The sequence below is a fragment of the Phoenix dactylifera genome, unplaced genomic scaffold, assembly GCF_009389715.1.
Source record: "Phoenix dactylifera cultivar Barhee BC4 unplaced genomic scaffold, palm_55x_up_171113_PBpolish2nd_filt_p 000602F, whole genome shotgun sequence".
NCBI lineage: Eukaryota > Viridiplantae > Streptophyta > Magnoliopsida > Arecales > Arecaceae > Phoenix > Phoenix dactylifera.
The window spans coordinates 167,421-188,032 of record NW_024067999.1 but is presented as its reverse complement, the minus strand read 5'-3'; the positions used below and the strand labels follow the sequence as shown (position 1 = coordinate 188,032).

The 20,612-nt window shown below is 36.9% G+C and overlaps 1 protein-coding gene across 1 annotated transcript in view; it reads right to left on the bottom strand.

Annotated features, from left to right (window-relative positions):
* The window catches only part of LOC103720268 (transcription factor MYB3R-5-like), a 28,078-nt gene extending 18,420 nt beyond the window's left edge, over nt 1-9,658 (bottom strand). Inside the window, exons 1-5 of the mRNA XM_008809883.3 lie at nt 9,543-9,658; nt 8,717-8,771; nt 8,351-8,408; nt 7,199-7,293; nt 7,006-7,106 (exon numbers count right to left, since the gene is read on the bottom strand). Of these exons, the coding sequence (XP_008808105.1) occupies nt 7,006-7,106; nt 7,199-7,293; nt 8,351-8,408; nt 8,717-8,771; nt 9,543-9,658 (425 nt within the window). The remainder of the gene's footprint in view (nt 1-7,005; nt 7,107-7,198; nt 7,294-8,350; nt 8,409-8,716; nt 8,772-9,542) is intronic.
* Nucleotides 9,659-20,612: the final 10,954 nt, after the last annotated feature.

Here is a 20,612-nt window from a genome sequence, read left to right as displayed (position 1 = left end):
TTTGTTGTTTGCTAGTTTTGTATCCTAATCCGGCTTTATTAAAAACAGCTCTTTGATTGGATAGAATAAGATTTAATTTTTCAGAGCTATGTGTAAATTTCTGCACAATTGGTTTGTACTTGTGTACCTCATCTTTAAGGTCCAAATTTTCTTTAGCCAATTCTTCCTTATCATTTTTAAGGGATTCAACATTTTGTGCAAGTGAGGTATTACTATTGAGTAGGAATTTGACTTTTAGACTTAATTCCTTAATGAGTGTTTTTGCCGATTCATTTTCAATGCTAAGTTTTGAATTTTTATCCTTTAGGTCAATGATGTTATCATTTTCATAGCTCTCCTTCTCAATCAATAGGTTTTTAATGTCATCCTTTAGTTTTTGATTGGAGGCCTTTAATTCTTTATTTTTTGCTCCTAACATACTACAATCACTCATGAGCTCTTGGAAAGCTTCATATAATTCTTCTAAAGTAAAATCTGTACTTGAGCTTTGACATACCTCATCGTCGTCGAATGCCATGAAACACAAGTTGGCGGTCTCTTCCTTCTCTTCCTCGGAGGAGGATGTGTCACTATCATCCCAAGTTGCTTTCAACGCCTTCTTCTTCTTCTTTCCATAGTGCTTCTTCTGTTGAGGGCATTCGGAGCGGATGTGTCCCGGTCTTTTGCAATCATAACATATGATTGGGTCTCTTTCTTTTTCTTTTTCCTTTTTCCAATCATTTCTCCCTCCAAACTTCTTTCTTGGAAAGGGTTCTTTCTTCTCATGAATTTTTTGAACTTCCTTACTATTAATCCCAAGTCTTCATCTTCACTTTCCTCTTCACTCTCACTGCTTTCTTCTTCACAAACACTTGAAGTAGCCTTGAGGGCGATTGTCTTCTTCTTTGGCACATCTTCTTCATGTTGCTTCATTGTAAGCTCATGCGTCATCAATGAGCCCAATAGTTGTTCAAGTGCCAACGTGTTGAGGTCTTTAGCTTCTACGATCGCCGTGACCTTCGCTTCCCAAACTTTTGGCAAGGACCTGAGAATTTTCCTCACAAGTTCTGAGTTAGTGTAAGTTTTACCCAAATTCTTTAGACCATTTATTATATCAGTGAAGCGTGTGAACATGCATGAAATAGTTTTGTTGGGTTCCATCTTAAATAACTTATATTTGTGAACTAGAATGTTCACTTTAGACTCTTTGACTTGATTGGTACCCTCGTGGGTAACTTCAAGCCTATCCCATATTTTCTTGGCGGAACTACAGGTGGAGACTCTATTAAACTCATTTACATCTAGAGCACAAAACAATGAGTTCATGGCTCTAGCATTGAGTTGAACCATCCTACTATCATTCTCATCCCAATCCTCCTCAGGTTTGGGAACTTGAATGCCATTAACTATGTGAGATGGTTCGTGTGGTCCCTTAATTATAACCCTCCACAAGGCATAATCTTGTGCTTGAATAAAAATTCTCATTCTAGTCTTCCAATAGGAATAATTTGTCCCATTGAAGAGTGGAGGTCTATTGGTTGCCTGCCCCTCAGCAGGGACATTGTTGAAGGGTGTTGCCATCTTGATCTTTGGCAAAGACGGTTAAGTCTTCAAGAATACACAGAGCACCTGCTCTGATACCACTTGTTGCCCAGAGATGGTCACCCAAGAGGGGGGTGAATTGGGTGTTTTAAAATCTTTTGTCTAATTAAAACAAGACACACAAGTGTATGTGCTAAAGTAAGAATAAAGTTATAAGTACAGTCAATTGCAAACACAAAGATTTATAGTGGTTCGGAGCTTCCACTGCTCCTACATCCACTCCCCAAACACCTTTGGAAATTTCCACGATAATCAGCGATTACAGTCCGGTAGTTTTCCGAGTGCACTACCCAACTCGTTGTTTTACTCCGGGCTAACAACGAACCCTACAATTCCCCAATTTAACCTAGGCTTGGGACGCCTATCCCTCGTTCCAAGTCCCTTGACTGGAACAAGCACAATAATCAAATGTTTTACAAAGATTTAAAAGCTCTTATGAAAGCAAATATAAAAATGAAAAGCAACAAAACCGGAAGAACCCTTTTTGCCGTTGGAAGCGTGGGTAATGGTGGTTCTTCCGATGTGGATCACGTTGGCTTGAATGCGAGCTTTGAATGCCGAGTGGGAGTGAGTAGTTGAGCACGAAATCAGATGAAGAAAACTTGAATGCACTTGATTTCTTCTCTTGAAAGCACCAACTCCCTTGAACCTCTTTTTCTTTCTTCTCTCTTGAATGATCTTGTGTTTTTTTTTTGGTGAGAAGTTGTTTAAAGGCACTTAAAAGCTCCCTTTTATAGCCCTACAAGCAATAGATCCGTTAGACACAAAGATATTACCGTTTGAAATTCAAACAAACCTGCAAAAGTGTGTCAGTCGCGTCCCAGGCGCTCCGGAGACGTCTCCGCCTGACCGCGAGACGTCTCGGCTGTATAAAAATTCTTTTGACGATGTTTGGAGTCGACTCGGTGCTTTTTGGGGTCGACTCTGAAGAAGAACAGCTCGACTTCTTGTTTTTCTGTTTTTCTGAGAGAGTCGGCTCGGCATTTTACAGGGACGTCTCGGGATGCTTGTGCTTTATGCATGGGGACGACTCCGCGACGTTGGGGACGACTCCGTAGTTTTATCAACGAAAAACAAGTCCTCTGGAATCCCTGAGAGAGTCGACTCCGCGCTTTCTGGGGACGTCTCGGGATGTTTGCTTTTTATGCGTGGGGACGACTCCGCGTCCTTCGGAGACGACTCGCGCGCATCCCTTGAAATCGGCCTTTCTGCCGTCTCTGAGAGAGTCGACTCCGCAGAGTCGGGAGTCGACTCCGACCCTGCGAGACGCCTCGCCAGGTGCCGGGGACATCTCCAGACGTGCCAGTTCTTCCTCTACGTGCCAAAGACGTCTCTGGGACAAACCGGAGACGTCTCGGCTGTCCCTGATCTGTTTTCTTTATCTCAAAAAATCTTCAATAAATCCTTGAAAAATATGGAAACATGCCTTGACAATTCTTAACAATATTCTTAGATAAACACCTGAAATCCTTAAATAAATTGTTAATATAAAAGGAATTATACTCTAGTGTTTTGTATTCATCAAAATCCATTAGGGGGTCAACAAATACCAAAAGATAAGAGGCATGATTATTTCATTATTATGGTGATACAACCAGTGGAGGCTGGCAAGCCGTACGGATGACGCTCCTCCGTGCGGAAAATAGACCGGTCCTCTATTTCATTCGAAATAAGGGTACAGCTTCTTTTTAATTTTGCGATTTTTAAGTCAAGTCGATAAGCGATTTGCCGACTTCACTTAAAAATTGCGAATAAAAAAAAGAGGCCAAACTCTGACCTATTTCTTGGCCACAGAGCCTTTCACTGTCTCCTGCCCGAGACGCCGGCCTCCGACGGCCCTCCACCGTCCTCCACCACCCTCATTCTCTCTTCCCCCCTGTCTCCTTCTCTCCCTCTCTCTTTTCTTTACTCGCCCTCTCCCCCGCCTCCTCTACTGTGTTGGTACAGGCCAGGCACAACACGACGTGGGCCCGTGCCACCAGACAACTAGTCCGGGGCTAGGTACTGGCACAGCAGACCATGTAACAGACATAACTCTTGAAACTTGATGGAAAATTTAATATGGAAATAGAGACCACATTATCATGCTTTTAGATTGTTGAGCAATAAAAAGATTCAAGAACATGAAATGAGCATGGTAGGGATGACAACGCTGATGCAAATATGTGAAAAAATCAGTAAACTAAATGAGATTATATAAGACATGAACTGAAGGAGGCCAAAGTAATGATCAAATGAGATTGTGCAAGCATGTGCAAGAAAGATTCTGGGGCAAGGATCAAAGTACCACTCTGTGCTGGCACTGTATCACTTGATACATACAATACCCGTCTTCTTCATTTTATGCCTGAACTAGCCATTAGCAAGTGCCCATCACATATCTTAATTTTCAAAACCTTGTTTTGAAGTATTCCTTTTGAAAAGGGCTTCTTATTGTGTTATTATATTAAGCTACATATCTAGAAGACCTGAGAGATAACATACCAGAGTTTTGAGGAAAGAGTTTGGGAAAGCTCATCGTGGCAAAATATATAGCCCATGATAGAATTAGCCAAGGGAAAAAAATCCTATAGCCTGTAGCAAATAGTTGGGCCATTTCCCAACAACATGTAAACATCCTATAAACTTGTAGATGTCTTCGCAATCTGTGTTTTCATCATGTCCATAAAATTTTGTTACATCCAAAATTCTGCTAGACCCACTGATTATTCAAATCATATGCTAGCAAGATCATTTTCTTCTTTTGTTATATCCAAGACAAGTTCCAACATGATAATTTAATAAAATTATTCAAACAATAGCAGCATTATAGAATTCGTTTCAAACACCCAACTTTTCAAAGCAACTCCTAAAAGTACTAAGGTATGATTGGAAACCAACATCTTTGAATCAATACACTTTTATGAGACAGCAACCAACCAAAACTTGTAATGCAAGTAAAATTTCATGAAACAAATAAAAAAAATGGGACACAATCTCATTCAGAGGAAATAAAAGCAGAAGAAAGGTTGTCATTTTAGGGGATCAAACTGATCACTACATGGCCAAAAGTCATTTTTCCCCTTTTGCCAAACTATGACAATAATGTTGAGTCTGTAAGAGATCTAAGTGCTGAATTGTATGTGCAGCAAAACTAGGAATAATAGAGCAAGGGATAAGTACACATAACATACAATATAAAGCTCTAGAGAACAATTTGAAATGGTACTAGAGTAAGAAAGATCGAAAGAAACTCCAGTAAGGAGAAGGTGTCAAATTGCATCAAAGGATGAGGAAGAGAAGTGAAAGACCTTTACAATACGAATAGAACAACATGAATGGTGTCATGAGAAAAAGGACCTGGAACAGCTTACAATGGTGGTAGATGTCGTGACTTTGCTAATGGTTAATATTATGGTGTAGTTTCAAATACCCACTTCTAGTGATGTTATCAAACTTTGTTGGAATGATTCGCGCACTCACATACACGTGTATAGAGAGAGAAGGTAAGGCAAGATGCAATGATTTCACAATAAAGTCTTGTTCAAGCGCATGAAGATGTTTCAAACATTAGACCTTCTAGTGTAGTTAACTAGCGAATGCATGATATAACAAATAGAAGTGATTGAGAGTTCTTGTACACTTTAGAACCATAGTTCTGATATGGAGAAGCATGTAAATTGCATGAATGAAATAAGAAATGTCACTACCATACAAACTATAACACGGTTTGCCGAACCATGCCAAACAACCAGTTCGGGGCATATTGAACCTGGACTAATTGGCTACCAACACAATTCAGCCTACTAATTCAAGATAGAGTGGTTTAGGATTTGTTCTCTTATGCTTGTCACTCTCGAGTGCATGCAGCCTCGTGCTCATCTCACCCTCGCCAATCGACGATCATCCCACATATGCCAACGGCTGATGCTCCCTCTCTCCCTCTCCGTCCCTCTCTCTCCCTCTCCGTCCCTCTCTCTCCCTCTCTCTCCCCCTCTCTCACTTTGTCCTCATCGCCATACCAGATAGTTGACAGCTCAAAGCTCCTCGGCCCTCTCTCTTCGCTCTCTCTCTCCCCCTCCCTCTCCTTCTTCCTCTTCTCGCTCCCCCTCCCTCCCTCCCTCCCTCTCTCTTCCTCCCTCTCCAACCAACCATTCCTCTCCCTATTTCCATCATCCATGACCTCCACCACTGCTAGATCTGCAGTCCCCAAATCTTCTTTGTCATCCACAGCTTGTTCCGCTGCTAGATCCGGGCTTCCTAAACTTTCTGTTGCCACAGCCTCCTCTATAGTCAGATTTGCACTACCTAGGCCACGATCTCAGCCATCAAGCATTATCCGAGTATGGAACGAGCCTCTCACTCTCTTCTCCTTCTCCCTCCCTCTCTTTAATTTTCCCCCTCTCCCCCTCCTTGTTTCAATACATCTCAAAAGGGCATGGTACAGACTTGTACCGCACTGAACCAATCACCAGCTGGTATGACCTATAGTATCGGATCGGCAAACCTTGCTATAGAATGTTGAACAATAGATAATAGAATGATAAATTCACATATTATTACATGTTCATATTTTATGAAGATATGCATGACAGAAACAAAGACAATGGACGACAAATATTGATAAAAATAGGGAATATTAATATAGAAAATAATAAAAATATTGATATTTTCTAGCATTCAAAATAAGAAACTTGAGACTGACAAATATTCCAAATATGTAATTTCAGCACATCCCATTTCAGTTTCTGCAAATTTCAAACCCAGCCAATTCAGCCTATCATCCTATTGCCTTTTTAGATGAACTGTGAGCTAGTAGCTCTTCTATTTTAAAGATGACTCTCGAAGAAACTAAGCTGTGATCTCTTACAACAGTCAAAGTCAATTGTACAAGAAAATCTATAACGTGAAGAATCTGCAGCTCCCAAGACATGCAAACTTGAACAACAAGCCTCATCCTTCATATACAGGTTTAGCTATGCAGATCTTAATTAACCAGCAATTTCTATGAATGATTAACTACTCTATAAACTTAACATGTAGGGTTTTCAAATAGTAAATGAAAAAACTCAGAGCAGACAATATCACTAGAATCACTTGTCCAAATCTGCATATAGTCTGATTGAAAAGGGGGTACATTGGAGTTTTGGTTCAGAAACTTTAGTAACTTTTCATATCTAATTTCTTGACAAAATTAATTTACTAAGTCCTGTTTGGTTTAATTTCTAAAATTGTATCGAAGATAGAACCTCAGCTTAGGAGAATTTAACATTATATATTTAAGATACATATATTAAACAATCTGTATCATGTCTTGAGAACTATTAGACTAGTTCTAACAGAAAACGGCTGAAAAACATGAGGATTATTAGTTCCAAAAAGAAGAGCTTCCAAAAATTTTATTTCTTTTAATATAAAAATTATACCAGAACATTGCCACATTACCTGTCTTGACATTGCTTGCCTATACGACCTGGCAAGGACTTTGCAATGACAGACCACTTACAACCATGCTTTTCAACTAGTTGAATAATAAGGTCATCTTCCTGCATATTTAATAGCAGATTCACTAAAGCAACTTATAAAATATGGTGCAGTGGCATTATACATAGAAGAAACGGAGGATGATGGACTCTACCTCCTTGGTCCAGGTTCCTTTTATTAGCTCAGGGTTGAGAACTCTCTTCCAGCGGCTGCGACACTGCAAATCTGTCCGACCTGGAAATAGTTCAGCTGGGAAAAAGCATAACCATTGTCAGATAAGATCTGCATACATAAATTTTAACTTTTTCAATAAAAACATATCTAAAGTTATAATTTCAATGTTCTCGACAAACGTGAATCATAACCCAGAAATTGGAAAGCCAAGAAGGTCACATTGAAATATCACATTTGACTTGAAGATGTAATTAAATTTGAATTCTATACTTTAAAATTTATTGAATTCATATGTTTATGAAGTAAAAAAAAGGAAGTAAAAGTTTATCAAGCAACAAAAAAAGCCTAACCCACCCAAAAGCTCGTACTTCCAAGTGAAACTCTTAGAAAATCCCAATAAAAATTTTAAGAAATAAATAGTAATTATTGCAATGCTTGATTATGATCAAAGTGAAACATTCAAGAAACCCAGTTACAGTTTCACAAAGTAAGCAGGGATAATGGCATTACTGGTTTATGCTGCTCATCATCCTTGAGCATGATAGTGGAGGCAAGCAAATGAATCATTGGTCAAATAACTACTCTTGACTCTGCACTGCATTTATGTATCATGGGCTGCGTATTTGGAACAGGCAATGTCTATACTGGAGGGTACAATGCCTTCCATGATGCATCTGTGATGTAAAAGAGACAAATGAATATCTATTAATAGCATGAGAGGTGCAATATCTGTTTGGTAGTGAATGTTGGACAAATACTCACAGTTAAAGCTTAAGTGAAAAATCTTAAGTTGCCGTCAAATATGAAACAAGGAGTCAAGTGAACCAATAGGTATTAAAAAGCAAAAATGCCATTTAATTAAAATAGCAGCAACTTTTTTGAAAAATTTATAGCAGAGTAGATTAATTGAAAATTTGAACAAACATGTCAAATCTTATATGCTTATTATCTAGCATTGCAAGATGTTTCATAAAAAATATGATCCTCATAAAAGAAAAAGAGCTCAGGTAAGAACTATAGATCGAGAGAGTCGGGTAACCAGGCAAGAGAAAAATATTACTACATATAAACACATTATAAAAGAACTTGTAAACAAATCAGGAAAACATTTATCAGATAGAACAGCATTTACCTATTTTCTTCCAGTTTTTCCCATTGAATTGTCTTACAGCTTTGGTCAACATATCATCCTGTGACAAAATTGGAAAAAATTATCGCCTGAAGTTGATATCTATTATAAAATTCAAAAAATTCTCAAGAAAAAGATGGCTCTTTGCTCAAAGTTGTTATCCCCCAGAGCTGCCTTTTATTCTCTCAAACAAGGTTTAGTTAATGTGACAATATCATCTGTAAGGTGTTGTTAATAAATATTTTAACTGGATAACATATCAGATCAATTTCTTCCGAAAGTTTGCTGACAGAGCCTTAACTGAACAATTTACGTGTGCATTTGAACCATAACACACTAAACAAAGTACAATCATGTAAGTCTAGTCACCTCCTCATCTGTCCAGCCTCCCTTTGTTGATCTTCTGACTGGACCACTTGTTCTCCTGAAACAAGAACAACTACCATTACTGTGGATGTCATAAAAGAACTTTGCACACATCAGTGTCCTGAGAAGCAATGAAAAGCTAGACATGCATAGCTGGAACGTCCGTATTATTTTGTCAAGAAAAAAATAAACATAACTTATATAAGCTGATGCAGCTATTATCTGCCAAAGTGACCGACTAAAGTAATCAATTCCTGTTTGGTTCAACAAGCAAAGGCATGATTCGTGAAAGGTAGTACAGTAACAGCAATATTAGTCGTTAGGAAATACAATAGTAACAAAAGAGCAACAGGGCTCCAGGTACCAAAGAACCTACCATAGATTTCACATTCAAAGAACGATCAATAGCTATTATTTTCTGTTAACACTATCAATGAAAAAAGAAAAAAAAAGAAAATTATTTTCTGCTTGATAATTTTCCTCCTTGCGGCGGACGAAAACTAAAATTAGTGAATCAGAATTTAATAAAAATTAAAACTCAAAATCTTTTCATTGATTGGATTCCTTTAACATAAATATATAATAACAAAAATAAATAATCCAACTAAGAGAGAGCGTTAAAACTCTCAGATATCTCCTAAATTTTTTCATCCGTAAAGATGCAGACTATTTTATTGCGAACTAAAACAGAGGAAAAATATTGAATATACAGTCACAACAAATCAACTTATGAGCCAAAAAACTTGTTTTCAAAACGAATTCAAGCAATCTGAAATTCTAAACATATAATTGCAGGAAAGACTACGAGTAAGAGTAGAAAAGAGATTACCCAGAAACAGTCATAAGTTTCAATTTAGACCCGATATCCAAAGCCGGAGGGCACAAATCCAGGGTAGCTTCATGAACCTGCTTGCCCTTTTCATTCTCCCGCTTCACTTCCGTCATCGGTACCACCTTCTCCCAATTGCAGCAGCACGTAAAGAAGAACAAAAACCGTTCAAGAACCAGTAAAAAAGATCGAAGAAAACCAATAAACAATCCTAGGGTTCCTCAAAAGCTTTGGAGAAGACGCTCGGATCGACACCACAACGCCGCGGAAAGAACGAGAGTGGAAAGGCCTCCAAACGGTAACAAATACTGAATACGGTTTCGGTTTTATAATTTCGATTTTCATGATATTTGCAACGGTTCAAGAAAGGAAAGGTTTGCAAGATCGCGTTCCTAAAAGGAAGCAACTTGAATTATAGTCAGGTTAAAACTTTGTCTGATTAGGAAACATCCCAGCTCAAGTTGGCTCCCAAGGTGGAGGCTTTGTTTGGTAACAAATAACCATTATTTCACATCAAAAAACAACTAACCATTATTTATGGTAGTATTAATTATAGTAATTATAATCAAGGTAAATTATAGAAACAGTTTTTACTTTGACCAATTTGCACCTCTTTGGCTTGAAATTTTTTAGACCGGTCCTTGACGTTACCATACAGGCACAATGATTCGACTATTCTACACAGGATGATGTCACATTGCCAATCACGTAATTATTTAATTTCTTTTAGGACTACCCACATCACAATTAACAATTATATAAATTCTCAATGCACTGTACATGATTAGCAATGCCTATATCATCGTAAAAATGGAAAAAAATCCAATCGTCCTTCATGTTGAAGGAAATACTCCCCATGCTGATCATGTCGAGTCAGGCACCGAACTAGAACATTCAAAATACATCCAACACTACACATAGGTTTATCCATTCTGAGCATATTGTGGTGTTTAAAGTTATTAAATTTCTCTTTAGCATTTCACCAAAATCTTGTCGTCCACATTGTTGGAGCCATAGACAAGAAGACGTAAATGTTGGTGGGAGAACAGCTCGAGCATATGATAGGCGGCTACACATTCTTATAGTTTAACTCCATAGGACATGCAAGACCTGCTCTTTATTTGCGTCGTTTCAAACTTAAGCAGTGGTAGAAGCAAATAATCTAATACATTTATTCAAAAAAATAGTCCACAAGAAATAATAATAATAATGTTATGTACAAATCAAATTTATTCAAAAAAAAAGCTAACCAAATGTCTTCTAAAATCCTAAACTCCTTAAAGCTTGGCACCACGTCCCGCCCATTTTGTTGCATTTGTAAAAAAATTTGAAAGATGTATTGAGCTTATAACTCAATAAGTTTTCAAAATCTTTAGTAAGATCAAGCATAAAATAAAATTTTCTAAATATAAATACTTTAACAATATTAAGATGCATTCACCAACATAATTTTTTTTCAAAATATGTAATGTATAATAGTAAATCGTAAACTCTCTCTTCGTCTTAATGACTACTACCACGATTAGCCCTGTGATAAGGTCTAAAACAGACAAGCCGCTGAATGAAGAATACGCAGTCCATCAGCATATGCTAGTGATCAGTCTCAACTAGCTAGACCCGAAAGAAAACAAGCTCTGAATCACATGGTCATGAGGGTAAAAAGACTAGTCCTGAGGACAAAAAATGTGATCCATTAGCGTATGCTAGTGTTCCGCCCCGACTAGCTAGGCTTGAAAGGACTAGTTCTACTAGCGATAAGCCCCAACTGGCTAGATTCAGAAGAAACTAATTTTTGACATGCAGCAAACGATCAGTCTCGTTGGCTAGACCTGAATTGTAGTCTAATTAGAAAGTTTTTTTTAAAATATCCATAACAACTAGTTTCTTATAGACATTCTTGTTTTCAACGATACAATAGTATCAATCAGAATTCTCACATTTTATTCCAAAAAGAAGAAAATTTATTTTCTTTCAAAAAATTTATGCAAAATTAAAACACAAGTAATCATTTCTTTCCAAATATTATTTAGTATTAAAATAGAGATATCATCTCATTTCAACATTACATTTATAGAAATAATTCATTATTTTCATAATTGTGTCAAAACAAGGATTTATGCTTAATTCATAATTTTTATGAATTATTCTTTTATGTAAACATGCATAATATTCATAATTATTCATATTTTTCCAAAATTTTCATTTTCCAAATATTTAAATATTTTTTCAATTATTCATTCAAATGGTAATTATAAATTCTAAATAAATGTGTGGTATACATTAGAAAATCACCAGAAGTAAAGAAAACTTACAATTCAGATTTAATCAAATTCAAAGTTCATCCTGATAGACTAATCTCAGCTTCTAACACATGCCCCGATCTCTAGACCCAATATATGTTCCTATGGGAGTTGAAGGCTCTGATCAAAATAATTATATCGTCAACCTTCGAGAGAGATAAAGAGATTAAAACAAGGAAAGTAAAACTTGGTCTGGGTTTGGATATTAGACTCAACCTCAGGGGAAGGTCTAAGCTTAATTGGACATTAGACTCAATCTGGAGAGTCAGTAAGTGGGTTTCCTTCTTCATTTTTTTCTCCCTTTTTTTTCCTTTTTGGCCAAAGCAGGGATCAGTAATCCCATTAAAATGGAAAAACGAAGAGAGGGGGAGGTGGTTTGGTGGTTCGGCGATGGACTGGCCTATGACAAGTGGCACGTCTTGCGGTGGCTTGCGGTGCAACCTGCGGCATGGTGGCATAGCCAATGACTAGGTGTCCGCGGTGGTTCAGGCACACACATGGATAAAATGGAGGAAGAAGGGAAGGAAAAATGCCCCTAGCTGCCTTAGGTGGCAGCACCTTAGCCAAAGGAAGCAACAAGAGGGTGAGGACTCAGTGGTGAGTTGCAGTAGCGGTGGATCTCACAATGGTGCCGCTTCTGGCAAAAAGAGAGGTGATGGATGTCAGAACAAAGAAACAGAGCACTCGAAAGTTAGAGAGAGAAAGGAGGGTGTTTTGGGTGGCGATGCTCAGTTGTGGCGTCACAACGGTCATCAAAGAAGAGGGAAGAGAGAGATGAAGCTCAATGGTGTATCGTTCGAAGGGGGTGGGGGTTTTAAAAGGGATTTTGGATCAACTTGATCGAAGGACAAATAAGGTTGGCCATTCATCGGTTGCAGTGGCCTCCAACGGTCGTTAGCCATTTGTGTCGGCCTTAGAGAAATTGCACCGGCTATGCCTCCTCGGCATTTTTCCTCCCTAACAACGGCTATTCAAGCGGGGGATCGTGATCCCCTGTCCTAGTAACTCCTTTTTTTTAATTCTTTTGAATGAAAGTCGGCTGAGCCTGTCGACTTTGATCCAAAACAAGCCTAGTTGGCCTAGTTCTCACAATGGCGGTATAAAGAAATGAAGCAAAGGTAACATAGAGAGGTGGAGTGGAAGGACAATGGCTTGCAGCAACAGGCGAAGAGGGACTGCAATAGAGGGAGAAGAGGAAGGTGTTTGTACTGGCACTCTAAATATTTTTTTTTGATAAAAAATCTCCAAATGCTTTGGATGCCATTGACCTCAACATCAATAAAGATCCACACCCTTTTTTCCTTTATTGGAAAACAATGAATCACTTTCATTTTTCTAATAAATAACCATTGGATGAAAATAAGAAAGATAAAATAGAACTTGGACCATTCAACCTAAAAGGTGGAATATTCCTCCCATTCATCAAAAATGGAAAACTATAAGAGCCCATACACAAAGAAACACCGCCATCAAATGTAACTCCAAGATTCTGCCTTCTAAATTTGCTTCAAAAGGATGCAACAGTTAATAATAATGACCTAAATTTCTTAAACCATCAAACTTTACACGATCATATTCAGCTATTGTCAAGTGAAAGTTGGGACATGGCTTGAACAATGCTTGAATTCATGGATAAAACTTAGTGCTTAAGTTGAGCTTGCATTTATTTATTATTTTGTTGATCAAGCTTGGAATAATGATAAGAAGTGTTATTCGTTGTTCATTATTATCCTTGATCAAGTTTTGTTTATTGGTATGGTAATACAACGCAAGGACAAGAAGGACGCTGAAGGATGCGGTGAGGAGCAAGGAGATCGCGAGGGTGAGCTTGAAGTGGAGGTCAATTTGGAGAATGACTCGGGACTAAGATAATAATGGTTGGAATTTGTCTTAGGTTAACTTTGAATTAAATAAGTAGATGCTATCTTAATTTGCTTTCTAATGCAAATTCACCCAAAATGATAATATGCCACCCCTATATGTTTCAATATTGTAAAGAAATTATTGTCATTGCATTTTTTCTATATACATTACTTTATATTTTTTCGTACTTGAATTTACAAATTGTGAATTCCCTAAATTTCTTATAAGTAAAAATATCATTTACTAAATTTAATTTTTGAAAGTGAGAAATATGGTGTTGTTGTGCCCTAGTATATGATGGTAACATTCACCATTTGCAAGCATCGATTTCTTTCCTATATGGCAGTATGATTAAAAAAAAAGGATAAGGCTTATGGATCACATTTTATATGGATACAAGGAATATTCTGGAAAGGCGTAGATGCATAGTGCTCCTTTAGATAGCTAGCAATTTCTATAGAAAAATTTACTGGATAGTGTTGGAGGCAAATTTGTTAGTAGGACACAATATTAGGGAATGGCTAACAAAAAAAAGGGACAATCCATTATAAAATCATCCATGTGTCCTCTAGGACATCAGTTGATGCAAGTTTATTGCATTCTTATATACTTGATGTTACATTATTGAGAGACATACCTTGAAAAATGTATTAGTGCATGCCTATTATCAAATCATATCATTTTTTCTTTTTTGGTAAAAGCCTATTGTAATATGGTTTAGTGAACTTGCTATTAGTCCAGCTTATGCAAACTATGCCCTTTTTAAATATTTATGCCTCATACTTGGTGAGAAGTGTCAATGCTTGGTTCAATACATGCAACTCAACCTATTCATTCTATCTCTACTTGTTGAGCCAATAGACCAAGTTGACATGCTCTTGCAAGGCATTTTGGTTCAAGACATATGTAACTTGATATTAGGTTGCCTCTTACCCTATGTTTGGTTGGGGTTATGAGAGGGAGAAATGAGAGGGTTGGAAGAATGGATGGCTCCCATCCACCATTAGGCTCAAAAGAACTGAGGAATGATGGATGACAAGAAGGAATTGCTAATCCAACTTGGCCCTTCAATTTGCATCCTCCTAAATTAGGAGAATACAAGGAAGAATCAATGAAACATGTGAGGGGTGGATTTCTATGTTGATAAAATTACCCCTTACTAATGAAACTAATGAAAATATGGATGGAAGATCCAACCATCCTCTCCCTCATCCATCCTTCCTCCCCTATCCATCCTTCATCTAATTCAGCCTTCATACCAAATAGAGGGTCAGTACTCACTAGTTGATGTGCAATCTTCTATGAGGTTCTTGTGTATAGAAAATAATAGGGCATCACATTGGCTATAGAAAATATTCATAAAATAGTAACGAGTCAGGTTGGATTACCTGTTATGTTATTTTCTCTAAATTTTTCCACCATATTTCATCTCACCAGTACAGCCTCAAGTTTGAGAGTCATAATTTCATTCACCAAGCTCAGCTAAAAAAATTGTATCATTAGTAAAGTGTACACCGCAAGCATTTTACTTTTTTTTTTTAAAAAAAAATAGATAATAAGGAAGTCCACCTTTAGATTGGTTGGTTCTTTCCTGGTCTATATAAGCTCAAAGCTGGACCAGTCTATAAACTTATAGAGTTGAATCAGCCCACATATAGAAGTAAATTTAGTATAATGAGAGAAGATGAATTGGTCAACGCTTAATTGCATTTCTTTTTATTCCACATTTTTCTCCAAGATTTCTCTCCAGCCTCCGACTTCTTCTCTCTTTGTATCACAACCACCTTCCATTTTCTTTCTATGCCATTTTCAAAAATTAAGGTTATAACAAATACATCCTCTCCCACCATATATAATATAAAGAGCCATTCATGTTGAAGACTACAGGTAGGATGAAAAATTATACCATACACTACGAGCACCATGCCAATCACACATCAAGATTTATGTGGACCTCATTTATCATGCACTTATATCAGACTGCCACCCCATGCACCTCGTTTCGATTTGCTCCTGCAGTGCATCATAGACATGGTGCATGTGGTGTAGGGTATAATTTTTGAGGTAGGATGGGTATGTCCTTTTTTGCCCTAATATAAAGATATTTGATGCTAAATTGATGAATGGTAGGATGGGTATTCATCCTTATATTTCGATGAACAAATTTCTTTGTGCCCTTGTTCTTAAAACCCATGACCTAAGGTGAAGGAAATGTGAAGAAGGATGATGCATGGCCTGAGATCATGTAGATCGTGGTAGGTCTTCTTGATATTAGGATATAGTTTAGAAGACACCACATAAAATCTGGTTGAAAATACTGTTTAGTCTTAAAATGCAATAAGATTTCAGAATAGATGATGAAGGTATTCAGATTTGTAAAATTTAATTTATTTTTGTTAATGCGGTGGATCTAGTCCTTGATGTCATTAGACCATTGGTTGGCCGCCCTTTAGAATGCATAGATTAATTCTATAGTAGTGGTCAGATTAAGGAACCATAAACTCCCAAATAGGGATCTCATCAATGATTAGAAAGGAGCTCCAAAATTGGAGTATATTTTTTTAATATCACCAAAAATTAAATAGAATCCAATGGTTCAAAAATTCACAGCACTAACCTAGACTCAACCATGTCTGCTAGATTCTTACATAGTTTTGTGATTGCTGTCATATTGAAGGGCTGTGATATTCTCATTAGGAGACTGATAAATGAACTACCGAATCCACCTGAGAAGACAAGAAGTTTGGTATGAGATTCCCCAAAATCTAATCAATTATCCATTGAAAGTCAAAATATGATGATCCATTATCAGCTTCATATGCTGGTTTCCACCTATTGATACAAGATTGCAGGCATATGGTTGATAAATTGAATTCTTATGAGGTGCTTGCGCATGTTTATGGACCAAAGAGTGCAGTAGATTCAGTTTGGCCTATATGGAAAATCATACAGGGACTACTTTATAGACTTCTATTATTATGCTCCCACTCATTTTTACATGTTGATTCTCATTGATGTATATATTTAAGGATAGTAAATTATATCTGGTTTATTAAAAAAAAAAAGAGTGGCCAAGTTGAGTACAAGGAACTGCTATAGGATGATGTCAAACTGTCAATATTGTGTTTTCCAAGGCTATGGGTAAGACATAAGATGGCCAATCCAAAGTTTACAATCAAGAGCGCTCTCTTCTAGAAAGACATGTATGTTCCCCATTCATAGTAAGCTGATTTTATTATGTTTAAGTTAATTTGGCTCCTATCAAAGGAAGGTTTATATATTCTTGATCAATGGATGGACGCCTATTCAAGACCAACCTTGGGCAAACTCAAGCCTCTTCCTTAGAAAAGGATCTCTTCAAGTTCAAGCTTGAACCAAATAGGTATAAGCTCTATCTCACATTAGTCTACACAGACCTAGTGGAAGTGGAATATAGATTTGGACTCAATCCTTTGTACCCTAGGTTTGGACCGGGTCAAGAGGAGCATAGTTAAGTCAAATAGTTCAAAAACAAGAGCAGGTAAAAAAGAGCTTCAAAAGGGCCACCCAAATATAGTTAGCCTAAATTAAGTTCAACAGTCAAGCACAAATCAAAATGGCACACATTTGGAAATCAATTTCAATGGATTCGAATCTACACTATGTTAGATGACTTTAGACTCAATCAGAATGAGAGAAATAAAAAGACAAATATATGGATTCTAACCAAGCCAATGAAGAGTGGAATCACACTGATGTCGAAAGGGTTTGAAGCCTAAATAGATGGATCCATGTCTACTTGATGAATGCTTTTCAAAACAAAAATTCAAAGGATCTACTTAGGACAAATTTAGTGAGATGAATCTAGTGTAAAAAAATGAAGCAGAGGCATTGGAGAAGAGATTGAGTTTGACGGATAGATGAAGGATTGAATGTGAGAGAAGTGAAGCAAGAAGGAGGAGGTGCAATGGAGCAGTCTAATTTAGGGAAGTGGAACAGATTTCATAGAAGCTAGCTGATGTGGGAATTTCTTTCACACATTTTCTTAGTCTTAATTGTTTTGTTTTAGAGTGTTTTGTATGTTCTTAGCTCATTTGTCTAGAATTTAGGTGTCTTTTACATTTATTTAATTCTTAAAAATTCTTGGTATTTTGCAGGTGTTTAATTATTGAATTCGGTTGAAATTGGGCTGGTCTAGTCAACCCAGAACACTGTTCGGTTTTTGGATTCTAACTGGAGCTACAGACGTCCGTTTCATATGTTGTTTAGCTTGCTGGAAAGATAAGAGAATTTTACTGCGACCCAGACCCTGTTTCGGTTTTCAGCTTGTATATGGAATTATATAAGTCAGAATAATGCAAACCCAGATGCATTGGAAAGCTGAGAACGAGATCTAAAACTTTCATGAAGGGTCCAACTCCAAAGTATATCGTTTTGGTGCTCTAAATTCAGCTGGGAGTCGAGTCTAAAAATTAGCCTAGAATTTCGGGATTTCAGCTAGCAGATAGGGAGGAAATCTGTTTTAAAATTAAAAAAAAAATGAAATTCCGAGAGAAGGAAAAGGGCCAGCAGATACGAAGGGAGGAGAAGCAGAAAAAAAAGAAAAAATGCAGAGAATCTGAAATTCCGAGAGGAGGAAAAGCTAGAATTCTGAGAGGAAGAAAAAGCTGGAATTCTGGGAGAAAGAACGGAATGGAGGATTTTTGCAAATACAGAGTTCTTTTCTTTTCTCTTATATATATACATATTTTATTTTTTTTATTTGCTGAATTGTTATTAAGAATGTTGAATGCGAATTTATGTTTGAGAAATAATGGGATTGATTTATTAGTTATGATTTGCTAGTTTTCTTATCCTAGGGCTAGGACGTAATCATTGAATTTTTGATATGAATTGAGTATGGTTGTATTGAACATCTTTTGTTAATTGCAATTTGATGATTTCGGTTTTCATTCTTGCAATTTACTGGCCATGAATTGCATGCTTAAGATGTTGAATGAAGTAACGAAAGTTGAAGTTCAATATTAGTTGGTGAATTTATCAAACATTGGTGGTGTAGTTTAGAAATAAATGCACACCTTTGTGACCTACAATCAAGAATTTCACATATCATAATGAATTTATATCATGAAAGTAGACATAGGATTAATATAGGTATAGGTGTTATGCCTTGAAAGAGGATATCACATAAAAAAAAAGGGATTCGGTCATTGTAATTAGCAGAATATTAACGATCAGATTTAAATTCATTGAAGGAATTCAATTGATGAAATCCAAGCCCTAGGAACCTTTCATATTTGATTTTTCAGGTTAAAAATTGCAGTCAGTCACATCAATTTGGGGTCGTCTAAATAATATAGAAAATTTATAAATGGGTACTTGAATCGCCTCCTTGTGGAAACGATACTCTTTTTGCCCTATTCTACTTGTCATGACCTATGCACTTGTGGTAGAGTCTAGGGACTATCACTAGCCATTTTGGGTGAGGTCTGGGCCGTGACACCTCTCTTGTCTTATTTGTTTGGCTTCACAAACTCAATTACAAATTGGAGTAGTTGGATAAACCAAGTAAAGATATCTTATGGCCTTGAAGATAGACGTGATAACCATCATGGATGAATGCATAAAAAGATATTAAATGTCTAGCCTAGGTGCCGATAAAATTGCACCGATGCCCCATACTTTAGTAGCCAAATCCCACTGCTAATAAAAGTTTGACTCTTTTAGATTCCAATTCAAATTGGATAAATGATTTGTGAGGTTAGGACATCAAACTTGAATCTGAAAGCCCAACAACCCTGTTTTCATTTTCTTCTTTCTTCTTTTTCCTTTATTTATATCATTATTATTTCAAAATGTAATTTGTAATTTAATTTCCAAATATTGTATTAGGAGTGTATCAAGTATATGTAACTAATAACTTCTATTATATTGAAACTTTAAAGTGTGTAATCAGTATTTAATGTGAAGAAATCCTTCCCTAGAGAATTATACCTGCACCATTGTAGACCTAGAGTTGGAAAGCAATTTGGTTATAGAAGAATACTAATTCCAGTTATGTTGTCAAAAGAACCAACATTGCTCTGGCTTCCATGCCTCTTAGAATTTTGGAATGAATTATCTAGTGCGATGGAAATTGAGGAGACTAGGATTGAAGAAGTGAGAAATAGAGAGCAGATCTAGGGAATGTAGATGATCTAAGCAGATATGGCTCATTTTCTATGTAGAAAATTCAGCTTTACTAATCATCTTTTCCTCTTTGAAGAAACAATAAGAAGATGATTCTATCTGACAAAAGGCAACTCTTATGAACAATTCTGTGATCAACGCACACCATCTTCCACTCTTCTGCCTTCTCCAGCCCAGTCGATCAGCTAATATTGGCTTCTAAACATACACAATAAATCAGCTTCCCTCTATTAACCTGTTTAAGCATATGCCTTTAGGATCATTACTAATGGGAATTTAGGCACCATAATTCTTCTCTTGCTAAGAAAGATATAATAAAGCCGAAGTTCCCTTGGTTCCACATATCTTTGGTTTGGATATCGTGAATAGCAAAGCCAGCCCTTCTCGATCATTTGGATATGATAGTGGAGGAGCATATGTACAGTGATTACTTCTAGGCTAGATAATCTGTAAGTATCTTCATATAACTGACTCCTAAATTCCAGTGAGTCAGGATCCACCCTTTTAACTCGTTAATTGCATTCAGAGAATTCATCAACATGAAAGCTGATCTCTTGTTCAGGGAATACCAAGTTTAGATGCTTTCTTGTTTATATGGAAAGATGGATTGGTTTCTCATGAAACTAGAAAAGAGAATTTTCAAAGGAGCAGATTTAGCATAAACATCAGATCACTTGATCCTCCAGCCGGATTGATCACCTTTTCATCTGCCTGTTTGGGGCTCCTCTCTTGTGCCACT